This window comes from Mercenaria mercenaria, chromosome 16, assembly GCF_021730395.1.
Source record: "Mercenaria mercenaria strain notata chromosome 16, MADL_Memer_1, whole genome shotgun sequence".
In the NCBI taxonomy this organism is placed as follows: Eukaryota; Metazoa; Mollusca; class Bivalvia; order Venerida; family Veneridae; genus Mercenaria; species Mercenaria mercenaria.
This window is the reverse complement of record NC_069376.1, coordinates 57,988,501-58,002,483: the sequence shown is the minus strand read 5'-3', so window position 1 is coordinate 58,002,483 and position 13,983 is coordinate 57,988,501. Positions and strand designations below refer to the sequence as shown.

The following is a 13,983-nucleotide window of genomic DNA, read 5'->3' as shown; positions in this document are numbered from 1 at the left end:
TACTGTAAAAATGTTATAACGGGTTTTGGCAAATCGACTGAAAAAAGTACTGTTATTGTGTTTCTCTCAAATGGTGTAATCGCTGATACAAGTTATAACCAACAGCAAATCAGCAAAAAATTAATCAGTCAAAATATTAGCCGAGTCTGTCATGATAGGTAATAACAAGAGCTGTCGGAGGACAGCAACGCTCGACTATTCAATAGCCTTGTCAATTGAATGAATACAAAAGTTGAAAAAAGGGCATAATTTTGTAAAATGCAAAGTAGAGGTATTGAACCTCTGTACTGCATGTCATATCATGACAGTGAACAAGTGTGTGAAGTTTCAATCCATTCCAATTAGTGGATACTGAGATATCAGATTACATACAAAAATTTAACCAAAAACTGCTAAGTCGAAAAAGGGGCATAATTTTGAGAAAAAAAAGAGCAGAGTTATGGGACTTGCTTAGTGCATGTCAGATCATGACAGTGAACAAGTATGTGAAGTTTCAATCCATTCCCATTAGTAAGTACTGAGATACCAGCTTACATACAAAAGCTTAACCAAAAATTTCTAAGTCGAAAAAGGGGCATAATTTTGTAAAAAAGCAAAATAGAGTTATGGAACCTGTGCAATGTAGGTCAGTTCATCACAGTGAATAAGTGTGTGAAGTTTCAATCCATTCCCACAAGTGGTTACTGAGATACCAGCTTACATACAAAACCTTAACCAAAAATTTCTAAGTCGAAAAAGGGGCATAATTTTGTAAAAAAGCAAAATAGAGTTATGGAACCTGTGCAGTGTAAGTCAGTTTGTCACAGTGAATAAGTGTGTGAAGTTTCAATCCATTCCCACAAATGGTTACTGAGATACCAGCTTACATACAAAACTTAACCAAAATCGGGACGCGGACGCGGACGCGGACGCCGACGCGGACGCCGACGCCGACGCATGGGCGAGTGCAATAGCTCTACTATTCTATGAATAGTCGAGCTAAAAAGTACAAAGCCCTTTGCCAGGGTTCAAATTTAGACAAGCGTACAAGCTAAATGCTAGTGAAATTTGAGAATAACTAGTGTGCTTGGAATGTACTAGCTAATTTCAGCTAGTCAATATTATACCAAGCAAATGTCTTCAAAGGTTTAATAAAATTTGTTCTGCAGGTATACATTTTTCTGCATGTGTTATCATTTATGTTTAAAAATGATATTTCATTGTTCAACAAAACTCTGATATAATGCATGATTGCAGCTTGCATCAAGTTAACATGGAAGACTTTGACTTTAGCTTGTAAGTGGATAAAAATGGCACTAGCTATCTTAAGCTTATAGAATATTTTTTTGTGACTGGCTACTTACAGAGATTAATCAGTAGGTTTTGGCCAGTAAAATATTAATAAAGTAATTAAATATTATAGTTTAACATTCATGACATTAGCTGGTATCTTTTCATTTTAGCTAGTGAACAAAAAGGGCACTAGCTACTTTTAGCTAGTAGAAAATGTTGCTAAATCTGATCCCTGCTTCGCACTTCAGCAGCGACTTAGGCGGTATCATAAAAGACTTTTGAATGGACTCAACGATCCCAAAGCATTAGAAATAATAACAGTACTGAAGTTTCATTGTACATACGGCAATATCCAAGGCATCCTGAATGGGCATCAGTTCACCTGTTACGTCATGTGATGCACAAATAGCAACGTCTTGACGACAATGATTATACAGAACTTAGATGAAATTACAGAATAACGAACAGCTTTATTGACTGCATTCAAACTTCGATCAATGCACTTCGAATGTATGTAAAACATTTCCATGTTTAATTTATATTCTACACAAACAAGGTATTTGTCAATTGCAGACGCAAGATATAATGCGGCGTCCTCTATCTATCTATCTATCTATCTATCTATCTTCCAATACTCTCTAACCCTTTACAAGGACCCTTATACTTTCGTGTGCATCAAGCCACAAAGATTGTTAGTAGAAAATAAAAGAAAATCAGGCAAAATTTAAATGGAAAGGAAAATTTCATGCATTCAGTAAATTCACAAAGAACAGAAATTTTACGGTAATTGTGACCTTGACCTTTGACCTACTGACCCCAAAACTAATAGGGGTCATCTGCTGTTAATGATCAACTTCCTGTAAAAGTTTCGTGATCCTAGGTCCAAGCGTTCTTAAGTTGTCGTCTGGAAACCGTTTAACTGTTCCGGGTAATTGTAACTTTGACCTTTGACCTCAAAATAGATAGGGATCGTCTGCTGGTCATGACCGACCTCCCATACAACTTTCATGATTCTAGTCCCAAGTGTTCTTGAGTTATCATCCGGAAACCGTTTAACTGTTCCAGGTCACTGTGACCTTGATCTTTGACCTACTGACCTCAAAATCTATAAGCTCATAGGCTGGTCATGATCAAGCTCCCTATTACGTTTCATGATCCTAGGTACAAACATTCTAAGTTATTGTCCGGAAATGATTTAACTGTTCTGGGTCACTGTGACCTTGACATTTTACCTATACTGACCTCAAAATCAATAGGAGTGAGTCACTTGCTGGACATGATCAACCTCCCTACTAACGTGATCCTAGGTCTAAGCGTTCTCAAGTTATTGTCCGGAAACCGTTTAATTGTTCCATGTCATTGAGATCTTGACCTTTGACCTACTGACCTTAAAATCAATAGGGGTCATTTGCTGGTCATGACCAGACTCCTTAAAAACTTTCATGATCCTAGGCCCAAGCGTTCTTGAGTTATTGTCTGGAAACCGTTTTAACTGTTCCGGGTCACTGTGACCTAGATCTTTGAACTACTAGCCTCAATTTCTATTGGGGTCCTCTGCTGATCATGATCAATCTCCCTATTACTTTTCATTAATCTAGGCCTAAGCATTCTTGAGTTATCATACGGAAACCGATTGGGCTACATACCGACAGACAGACCGACCAACTGACAGACCGTCTGACATCTGCAAAACAATATACTCTTCCTTCTTCGAAGGGGAGCATAAAAATGTATTCTGTTCTTTTCTCATGGCGCAAGTTTTACAAGTATTAACAAATTGGTGAAAATGTTTGTCAATGGTGGAAATAGGATTCATAAATACTTTAATGAAAATTTACCTCATTGCCCTTATTCCGCCTTATCTTTAAGGTATTAGAGGTTAAAGTCAGTAATTCAAATCCTTCTTTGTTTCATATAAAACAAGAGCTGTCCGTAAGACAGCCAAGCTCGACTATTCAAAATATTGTCACAGAAGCAGGAAATTATTGCCCAAAATGTTAAATATCAAAAGAGTTTTAAGTTCGAAAGGAGACATAATTTGACCAAAATACATATCAGAGTTATGGGACTTGATGTTATCAACTAGTTTTATAACCCCGAAGAAACATGTTAAGTTTCAATTCAATATCTGCATTAGTTTTGGGGATAGTAACTTGCATGTAAAACTTTAACCAGAATTTTCTAAGTCCAAAAGGGGGCATAATTTGCTCAAAATACATGTCAGAGTTAAGGGACTTGACCCAGAGAGGTTGGTAATTGACCTAGAAAAAGAATAAATAAGTTTCAAAGCTATATGCCTTTTGGTAATAGCTGTATGTACTTGCACGCAAAACTTTAACCAGGATTTTCTAAGTCCAAAAGGAGGCATAATTTGCCCAAAATACATGTCAGAGTTATGGGACTTGGTGCTATCAACTAGTTTTATAACCCCAAAGACACATGTGAAGTTTCAATTTAATATCTGTAGTAGTTTTGGAGATAGTTACTTGCATGTAAAACTTTAACCAGGATTTTCTAAGTCCAAAAGGGGGCATAATTTGGCCAAAATACATGTCAGAGTTATGGGACTTGACCCAGTGAGGTAGGTAATTGATCTAGAAAAAGAAAAAATAAGTTTCAAATCTATATGCCTTTTAGTAATAGCTGTATGTACTTGCACGCAAAACTTTAACCAGAATTTTCTAAGTCCAAAAGGGGGCATAATTTGGCCAAAATGAAGGTCAGAGTTATGGGACTTGGTGCTATCAACTAGTTTTATAACCCCGAAGACACATGTGAAGTTTCAATTCAATATCTGCATTAGTTTTGGAGATAGTAACTTGCATGTAAAACTTTAACCAGAATTTTTTAAGTCCAAAAGGGGGCATAATTTGCTCAAAATACATGTTAGAGTTATGGAACTTGACCCAGTGAGGTTGGTAATTGACCTAGAAAAAGAATAAATAAGTTTCAAAGCTATATGCCTTTAAATGATAGCTGTATGTACTTGCATGCAAAAACTTAACCAAGGTGTGACGCCGACGCCGACGCCGGCGCCGACGCCAGGGTGAGTAGAATAGCTAGACTATTCTTCGAATAGTCGAGCTAAAAACGACAACTTCAGGTCGTCTTTATATACCTTTAGCGAACATCACTTTTTCCTACACCTATTTTTCATGAAAGTTCTATCACAAATTAACGAAAAAGTGAAAAGAAAATAGGGGGTTATGAAGTTCCTAGTGAAATGCCAGTCAGTTGTGGTCTGCTACCCTAAAAATGGTGCATATTTACTCTCGTCCGCGCAATAAACACCTACTTCCAGTTTCGATCTGCAAAACTTGCCATGTGGCGTGTATGAACATGAAAACCGTCTCATTTCATGCAGAATGTATTCTCGTAGTGTAAAACGGTGATTAAAGCACTCGTTCTACATGAATTTGCGCAAAAAATGGGAAAATTAGGTTCTATTTATTACGGACTTCTTCCGAAGCACATTTTCGACCGAATTACTGACCTTATTCCTTTGAAGCATAAAAGAGTACCAGGTCCTCATTTTTGAAGAGTATTCAATATTTCTATTAAGTTTGTACTTCTTTCAAGACTTATAGTTGATTTATTGTACAAAAATGGAAAAAAATTAATTTGATAAGCAATTTCTTGCTGTTCAAAGTGAATTTACTACTTAAACAGAAGGGGAAGAGTTACACATCTTTAAAAATATTGAGTTGCATGCTGTAAAAGTTCTCTATTTTGCTTTCACTCTTTAGATTACATATCGTGGAAGAAATTTAGGTAGGTTTTACGTCTGCCCTAAGGTTATTTTTGAATGAAGTAAGCAAAATTCAAAACAGAAACACAGGATTCGACCTTATTTTTTAAATGTTGAAGTTAGAATTCTGTCTCATTAAATCCATTTACTTGAGGCACCCTAGAAAAATGATATTGACATTTTTTGTTTGTTTTATAATTGTTTACCAATAGTTTGTTGTTTCTTTTATTAAAATTAATGGTAAAATGAGTTCTTTGCAAACATTTTGGATAGTGGCTATCACTTTGAAATTTGTCTCTATTTGAGCTTGAGGAGATACCATAAGTTACACAAAATTTATGAGAAATGGCACAGTAAATGTTGATTTAAAAATTGCAAAACAGTTCAAATATGGTCACTTTAAGAATATACCAAGCAAAGGCCATTTTGTAAACATTACTATTAGGTGTCTAATACCTTACATACCAGGATTAGATTATTCTGACATGTCACAAGATGGTTCTCTTTTTTTCATTCGCTTGCTTTCTTTACCTCTGATGGTTTTATACACTGGTCATTATGTAACAGTGAGTACAAATTGTTGTATATTAAAAACTTTTGTACATTGAATAATTTATTATCCAAATACGTTCTAAATAATGTTATCCAATTGATAAAAAGACTCCTACATTATGTAACAAAATATTATTTCAAAATGTTGAGTATGAATTTTAAAACGGCTATCATTTTTTCATTATTTTTCAGATTTTATCCAAGGTTTGCACTAAGAATCATTTTTGAGGTATAGAAAATACACTAGTTTTCATTTTGTATTTTTCTAACGTAAGAGCAAGGCAGTCATTTAGACAGCTAATTCCCCGCCAGTTATGGATGGTGAAAGGGTAAACCTTTGACCTTGAGCTGTGACCTTGATCTTGAACTGACATGGCTGACTCACGAAATATGCACATCGTCTTGATGAGGTGATTATTTGACCAAAGTTTGATGAAAACCCTTCAAGAGTTTTAGGAGACACAGAGTGGACACAAAATGGACTGCCCGAAACTTAGACCCTGAGTTGTGACCTTGACCATGAGGCATCATGGCTGACTCATGAGTTCTGAACATCATCTTAATGAGGTGATCACTTGACCCAGGTTTCATATGAATCCTTCAAGGGGATTAAGAGATACAGAGCGGACACAAAATGGAAGGCTCAAACCTTTGACCCCAAGTTGTGACCTTGACCTTGAGCCATCATGGCTGACTTATAAGTTCCGCATATCGTCTTGATGAGATGATCATTTGACCAAAGTTTTATCAAATTCCTTCAAGGGGTTTAGAAGATATAGTGCGGACACAAAATTGAAGGCTCAAACCTTTGACCCTGAGTTGTGACCTTGACCTTGAGCTGGCATGGCTGACTCATGAGTTCTGCAAATCGTCTTGATGAGATGATCATTTGACCAAAGTTTTATAAAATTCCTTCAAGGGGTTTAGGAGATACAGAGCAGACACAAAATGGAAGGCTCAAACCTTTGACCTTAAGTTGTGACCTTGACCTTGAGCCAACATGGCTGACGTATGATTCTGCACATTGTCTTGATGAGGTGATCATTTGACCCAAGTTTCATGAAAATCCTTCAAGGGGTTTAGGAGATATGAAGCTGACACGAAAGTGTTAAGGACAGACAGACAGACAGACAGAAGGACGGACAGCTGAGACCATTCCTATAACCCCCCACCACTCATGGCGGGGATTAATAAAATTATTTCATCATTCACAGTTTGTCATCTCACTAATTAATGTATATTATCTAACATACATGTAACAAATACGAAAAATTGTAACTCTAATATGTAAGATGAATAACTTTGTTGTTCAATATACTTTAGAAAAATCTGTTGCTCATACTGGAAGGAAGACTAGAAGTCCCTGAGTTAGTATTGTGTTAAAAGAATTGCAATAGTATACTCAACATTTTTCTGACTTTAGAGCTCATTTCAAACATGTATAGCATCATTTTCTAACATATATTCTCGATAAGTGTACCAATGTCATAATATAATACCTTACTGTAGTTGTAAGACAGATGGAAAGTACTCAGCTAACGATGTTAAAACATGTCTGATATTTAGCTAATTTTAGCTTCATTAGAGGTAGAAATTTTAGATTCTGTTCTTAAATATTTAAGCAAAATAAAGAAACATGAAAACAAAACAAACTTAACCATCACAAATACAATTTTGTTATCCTATTTTCGTAAAATCTCAATAAAATCCATTTTCTGTTCATTCCGCGAATTTTCACGTGCCTGACGTCATTTTGGTGTCGTCAAGTGACTTTGAAAGTCAATGACATTACTAGTTTGTAACTAAATGCATATGCTATCAATTGATGTATTTAAACAAAAATTAAATTCATTATGAAAAACGCAGTGTCTAAAAATTTAAGTGTACCCCCATTTCTTTTCAATATAAGTAAATTAGGGGTAGTTGTCTAAAATTGAGCACGGCTTCTTTAATCTCAATTTAAAAAATGGCAAACAAGCAAATTTACATGCCAAACTAATCATATAACAATAGTTTACCAAAATCTCTAGGGGGGGGTGGGGTGAATGATTTCACCTAGTAGCCGGGGCGATTTAATGTTGGCGAAACAGCAGCTAAATTCCTAATTTTAGATATTATCAATTAAGCTGTTTTTCACCAACATTGAATCACCCCCATTGCATGTACACACGTATAGAGACTAAAGGTTAGGGAAGGTTTAATTCATGATTCGAGCCAAAGATCTAGATTGTTTAAAGTAGTGGACCCATAATGATATACAGCAAATTATGTATTCTCTGTATGTAATAACAGCATTCTCTGGGTTTTTTATGGCAAGTCATGTGCATGTTGAGCTACATTTACATCTGAAGAATGCTGAATTGCCAAACCAGAATACAAAGAACACTTAACGGAAATTGCCGAGTGTCATCACAGGTTCACTACCTTACATGAACATTTCCGTTAAAAAAACCTGAAGTTTACAAAAACAAAACAAGACGGCCATATTGGCCTTATCTTATATCACTCATATGACTCAAATGGGTAAATGATTTCTTGGTATAGGACCTCTACAAAATTCTATTTGCTATACTTCTAAGCTCTAGACCCTGAGGTTTTAGATATTTTTCAAGTTTTTCATATATCCTTTGCACACAGGTAACATAGTGAAACAGGTAAAATTTTTGAGTTAAACTACTGACCCCTGGACAGGGCCAATGTTAACCTCACATGCATGATTTGAACAATATCAACAGAGAACCACTACACAATGCTTTTTGCTAAATATCTAAGATCCAGAAGATTTTTAAAGTTTTCCTTATATATCACAAGTAACAAACTTGGTAATGCACCACTGCACAATGCTACATGCCTAAAGTGTTACAGTTTTTGACAGATTTTTAGAAATTCTCCTATGTAAGTCCATGTAAAACAAGTGAACCCCTTGGTGGGGCCACTTTGGACCCTAGGGGCATGTTTGAACAACATGGTAGAGTACCACACAGCAACTATAGAGATGAGCCCTGCAGTTTTGACAAAAAAGACTTTCAAAGTTTCAACTGGTTTCAGAGGAGATGCTGTTGGAAGCAAAATGTTGAAAGAGAATGGTCTAACAACCGGAAGTGAGTGATCACAAAAGCTCACCTCTAGCACTTCTTCCTCCGGTAAGCTATAAAGGAAGGACCTTTTAGTGTTCTTTTTCAGATTGAGTTATCTCAAATGTTAAATACTGGTTTATACATCAATAATAAACATAATAATCATTGTTTAATCTTCTTTAACTCTAACTACAGCTTGATTAGTAGAAAATGATTCTAAATACAAACTAGAAGATGCTTTTGTAAAAAAGCGCATGTCTTTCACAACGCATAGTCGTATAGGCAAGAAGTCAATAGCAGACAGGAGCGATAGTCAAAGAGACACTGATGGTTGGCTGCAATAGGGATTATCTACTTGACATGTCCAGTCATCCCACTAAGTTTCAACATTTTGAGCCTAGTGTTTATTATTGTTCAGGCTCCTATGACCTTGACCTTTGATCAAGTGACCCCAAAATCAATAGGGGTCATCTACCCTGCATGTCCAATCATCCTATTAAGTTTCAACATTCTGGGTCAAGTAGTTCTCAAGTTACTGTCCGGAAATAATTTTTATGACCAGGCCCCTGTGACCTTGACCTTTATTAGAGTGACCCAAAAATCAAAAGGGGTCATCTATTCTGCATGACCAATCATCCTATGAAGTTTCAACGTTCTGGGTCAAGTGGTTCTCAAGTTGTTGATCGGAAATGGTTTTCCATGTTCAGGTCCATGTGACCTTGACATATAACAGAGTGACCCCAAAATCGATAGGGGTTATCTACTCTACATGACCAATCATCCTATGAAGTTTCAACATTCTGGGTCAAGTGGTTCTCAATTTACTGTCTGGAAACGGTTTTCCAAGTTCAGGCCCCTGTGACTTTGACCTTTAATAGAGTGACCCCAAATTTGATTGGGGTCATTAAATTTTACTCTAAATTCTGGGTAAAATGGTTCTCCAGTTACTGACCGAAAATGGTTTTCCATGTTCAGGCCCCTGTGACCTTGACCTTAATAGAGTGACCCCAAAATCAAAAGGGGTCATCTACTTTGCATGATCAATCATCCTATGAAGTTTCAACATTCTGGGTCAAGTGGTTCTCAAGTTATTGATCGGAAATGGTTTCCGATATTCAGGCCCCTGTGGCCTTGACCTTTAACAGAGTGATCCGAAAATCAATAGGGGTCATCTACTCTGCATGACCAATCATTCTATGAAGTTTCAACATTCTGGGTCAAATGATTCTCAAGTTATTGATCGGAAATGGTTTTCAATGTTCAGGCCCCTGTGACCTTGACCTTTGATGGAGTGACCCCAAAAACAATAGGGGTCGTCTACTCCAGCAGCCCTACCATCCTATGAAGTTTGAAGGTTCTAGGTCAAATGGTTCTCTAGTTATTGGTCAGAAATAAAGTGTGACGTACGGAAGGATGGACAGGGCAAAAACAATATGTCTGTCCCAGGGGGAAGACATAATGATCTGTTTACTTACTGGATATTTTCTATAACTGCCATGACATCCAAATATCCACTGCATTTGAGTTTCCATCACATACCAAAGACCTGTGCCTCTTTACTTCTAAAAGTCATGGTTTGTAGCTATTCTGTTTTACTGTAATGTCAAAAATTTCACTACAAAGAAGACACATGTTTTACAATGTTTAGTAAATCTGGAGAAGTTCTGGATGCGTATTTTAAATTACTGAAAATCAGCTGCAAGCTTTGACCTTTTTGAACTAGAATTCTCAAAAGTTTTCTTATTATAGAGAAGTTGTATGCTGTGTACTTCTTAATGTCTAACCAAACATACGAAAAGTTTCAGATCAAGTAAGAAAAATTCCCTAAAATCCTTTACTTTTACTGTCCCTTTGTTATTGTAAACATTTGTTAATTGAAAATCCATGACTGTACTGCAAATCTGTTGACCAGAAGAACAGAGCAAAAAAAGGATAGGCTTATAGACAGACACAGCACAAACAAACATAGGACAAATAATATAAAGGGAAAATACAGAATGGTAAATGACATACAAGTGGATCAATTGATATTAAATACACTTCTGATTGTCAGTCTCTAATCATTTTAAACATGCCTGTGTATTTCATATAGAAACTGGCAGTGCTAAGCTGTGAGTTTTCTCTTACATTAAATGTATAAGTGAATATTTCAGTAAGGAATCTATACAAGTATCAAACTACCACTAAGCAAGAGCATTTAGGGTTCAATTTTTACCTTGAGTTACCTCCCTTCAATTGTTAACAAAATGTTTTTAATATATTAGTTTAGTTTTTAAAATAATTTGCATACATTCCATATTTGTTCTAGATATAAATGATATGTTTACTAATTGTTTCTTTTTGTGACTTAAGGTCATGTATTAACAAATTCATGAACTATTACTGCTTTTGTGAAATTATCATCTGAAATCAGAAACATTCCATGAAGATGAATTATTCTGCTTTAAGTGTTCAGACTCTTATATTATACCTGTCAGACTGTTTAACTGCAAATTAACTTCCTCAGTCCATTCCGTACACCATGCTTCCTCTTAGAACAAACACTTGTATCTCTTTACGTCTGACACTCACGGTCTGTACTCATTCTGCTGTTCTGTTACTTTGCAGTGTCATTTAACTATAAAAGAAGAGACATTTTTCAAAATGTTACATTAATCCAAAGAAATAGTAGTTGCTCCTTAAAAACAAAGTTAATTTAAAGTGAATTTTTAAACAATGAACTAGCATGTTTTTAAGATACAGGCTTTGAGTTCAACTGAACTATTACATCAAGGTACAACCAAAAGGGCCATTATTTACACTAAATTCAATCTGGAGCTATAAAATTTGGTAATTTCAGTAAGTTAATCACTGGGAAGCATTGCAAATAGTTTCATTCCAATATGAACCGTGCCATGAGAAAACCAACATAGTGGGTTTGTGACCAGCATGGATCCAGACAAGCCTGCGCATCCGCGCTATTTTCAAACACTATTGCAATTAGAGAAACTGTTAGCGAACAGCATGGATCCTGACCAGATTGCACGGATGCGCAGGCTGGTCTGGATCCATGCTGGTCGCAAACCCACTATGTTGGTTTTCTCATGGCGCGGCTCATATATAGAGTTGTTACTGAGATACAACTTTATAGTTACTAAGCTGCAAAGTGTGATGCTGATGTTGAGGCAGGCAGAATAGCTCTAGTAAAATACAGTCCCAGATAAAATAGGCAAGTTCATCACTAGGAAACATTGTAGAAAGTTTCATTTCAATATATGGTATTGACCCGGCATCATTTCCCCTTCTTTGCTGTATAGTAAAACAAGCATTTTTGGACATGAATAGTGAATTTCACAACAAGATTACAGCAATGGCAGCTCTGTATTTCTGAAGTTTGACATTATCTAAGAAATGTATGACCAGAGAACAACTCCCATGAACAATGAACTTTTGCTACATTTCAATGTTTACAATCACTGTAAAAATCTTCATACCCATCTGTCAAGGCCGTCTGGTCAGAGTACTTTTTTTAATCCATCTGCACAGAAATGTGGTCCTGTAGGAAACAGACAAAACAACTGTTAAAGACATCTGAAATGACACAAAATCTACACAATGTCAATAAATACATCTGAAATTAGGACTGGGACGATTACTCGGTTAATCAGATCAGATTCGATTACTAGATGAAACCGGTTTCAATTTTGCAAAACCGGTAATCACTCTCAAACAATAAACAACACAAATCATATTCCTTTGACCAGCACATAGACCCGCAGTATATTTCTGCTAAAACACATCAACTGAACATAATCAATAGTCTCGGATTTGCCTGTCGTGATATATATAAAATAAAATAGATCTACACAAAATATGACTTATTGTCACACTGCTTATAAACAATAAAGTCGGTAAGTTTCTAATGAAGTCAGCTACTGAAAGTACCTTGATACGGTCATCAGGAAAGAAAACAGCAATTTCAATATGGCGGCCGATTAACTGGTTCGATTTGATTTCAAACAAATTATTAACCGGTTTCAAAATTTTGAAATCGTCCCAGCCCTATTTGAAATGTAACCAGTCAAAATAGTGATTGCTTCAAAATGTAGATTTCAAAATTTCAAAGAACTACTTCCTAGGATACAACAGCCCAAAAGTACCTAAATACTGGGGTGACACTTAAATCTAACCAAATTTTTGATTTAGCCAAACTTTTCGCCCAAAATCTTGTCATTTAGGATCTTGCGAGAAATATTATACAAGACATTCTCATCACAAACCAAATTCTGTAACGCAGAAACATTTCAAACATTGGTTCTACTTTGCGGAAAAAATGGCTTGGAAACTGCAATTTTGAAGGAAAACTGCATCTAATTTGTCTCTCTTTTGAAAATTTCATTTAGATTTTCATGAAATCATCTGTGATGTCACCAGCTGGTCTTGCAGCATGTTTTAAGTAAAGGCCTTATTTTCTTGTAAAATGATGTATCAAAATAAGTATTTACTCAAAAAAACATGCAATTTTTTGTAAAAAGTGCTTAATTTGCCCACTACAATTACAGAAAAATAGACATTTTAATGACTTAAAAGACAGAACCCCCAAACAAAGATCAATATTTGATTATATCATGGACAATTATTGAAAGTAAAACAGATTCATCTCCAAATGAATGATTTCTTCAATTAAACTGAGCAATGCCTGGAATGTCAAATGAGAAGCTGATCCGTATCATCTTGGAATCATTTAAGTACGGAAGGCCAAGAATTCTAACTGGAGCCAGACACAGCTCAAGGTACACTTGGAACTGACCAGCAGTGACAGACAACAAGACACTTCAGATCCTGCTATTTAAAGCCATTAAGGCCAGGCATAAAGCTGTCATAGCAAAACTTCGAAAACAGGCTAACGGAACATGTAAAATTGTAAATCACTTACTGAATACAAGCAGTCACTCTGCAATGCTACATAGGAAATCGCAGCCTCTGCCCTTGATAGGTTTGTCTGGTTTATTAGTAGCTGCTAACTGGTGGTATCATTCTAAATATCTACCAACATGTAGAATTCATCGCCTGCAAACGACAAAAGAATGATCTTGAACCAATGTCTGCCTTTCTTGAGATACAACTGAGCGAGTGTGTAGTTTTTAGTGTGATCAGCGACACCTCCAGAAAGAAATGTGACATATTCAACAGACTGGTGCTATCTACCATACCTATATTATACTGATATCAACTGCTTCTGGTACATGTACTTTACAGGAAATTTGGCATTAAAACAATGCAACTGAATAATTTTCTACATTTGTCAGCGGAAATAGTAAAAAGAAAGTTATGAGCATTACTAGCCAACCTCCT

General features: G+C 35.9%; 1 protein-coding gene across 2 annotated transcripts in view; it reads right to left on the bottom strand.

The window, feature by feature from the left end:
* The window catches only part of LOC123540967 (laminin-like protein epi-1), a 70,658-nt gene extending 56,960 nt beyond the window's left edge, over window positions 1-13,698 (bottom strand). Inside the window, exons 1-4 of one of the 2 annotated variants that reach the window (XM_053527186.1) lie at window positions 13,565-13,698; window positions 12,123-12,184; window positions 11,120-11,266; window positions 10,125-10,244 (exon numbers count right to left, since the gene is read on the bottom strand). In XM_053527186.1, the coding sequence (XP_053383161.1) occupies window positions 10,125-10,147 (23 nt within the window). In that variant the 5' untranslated portion in view covers window positions 10,148-10,244; window positions 11,120-11,266; window positions 12,123-12,184; window positions 13,565-13,698. The remainder of the gene's footprint in view (window positions 1-10,124; window positions 10,245-11,119; window positions 11,267-12,122; window positions 12,185-13,564) is intronic. The other variant, XM_053527185.1, reaches the window with a different exon arrangement.
* Between the last annotated feature and the right edge of the window lie 285 nt (window positions 13,699-13,983).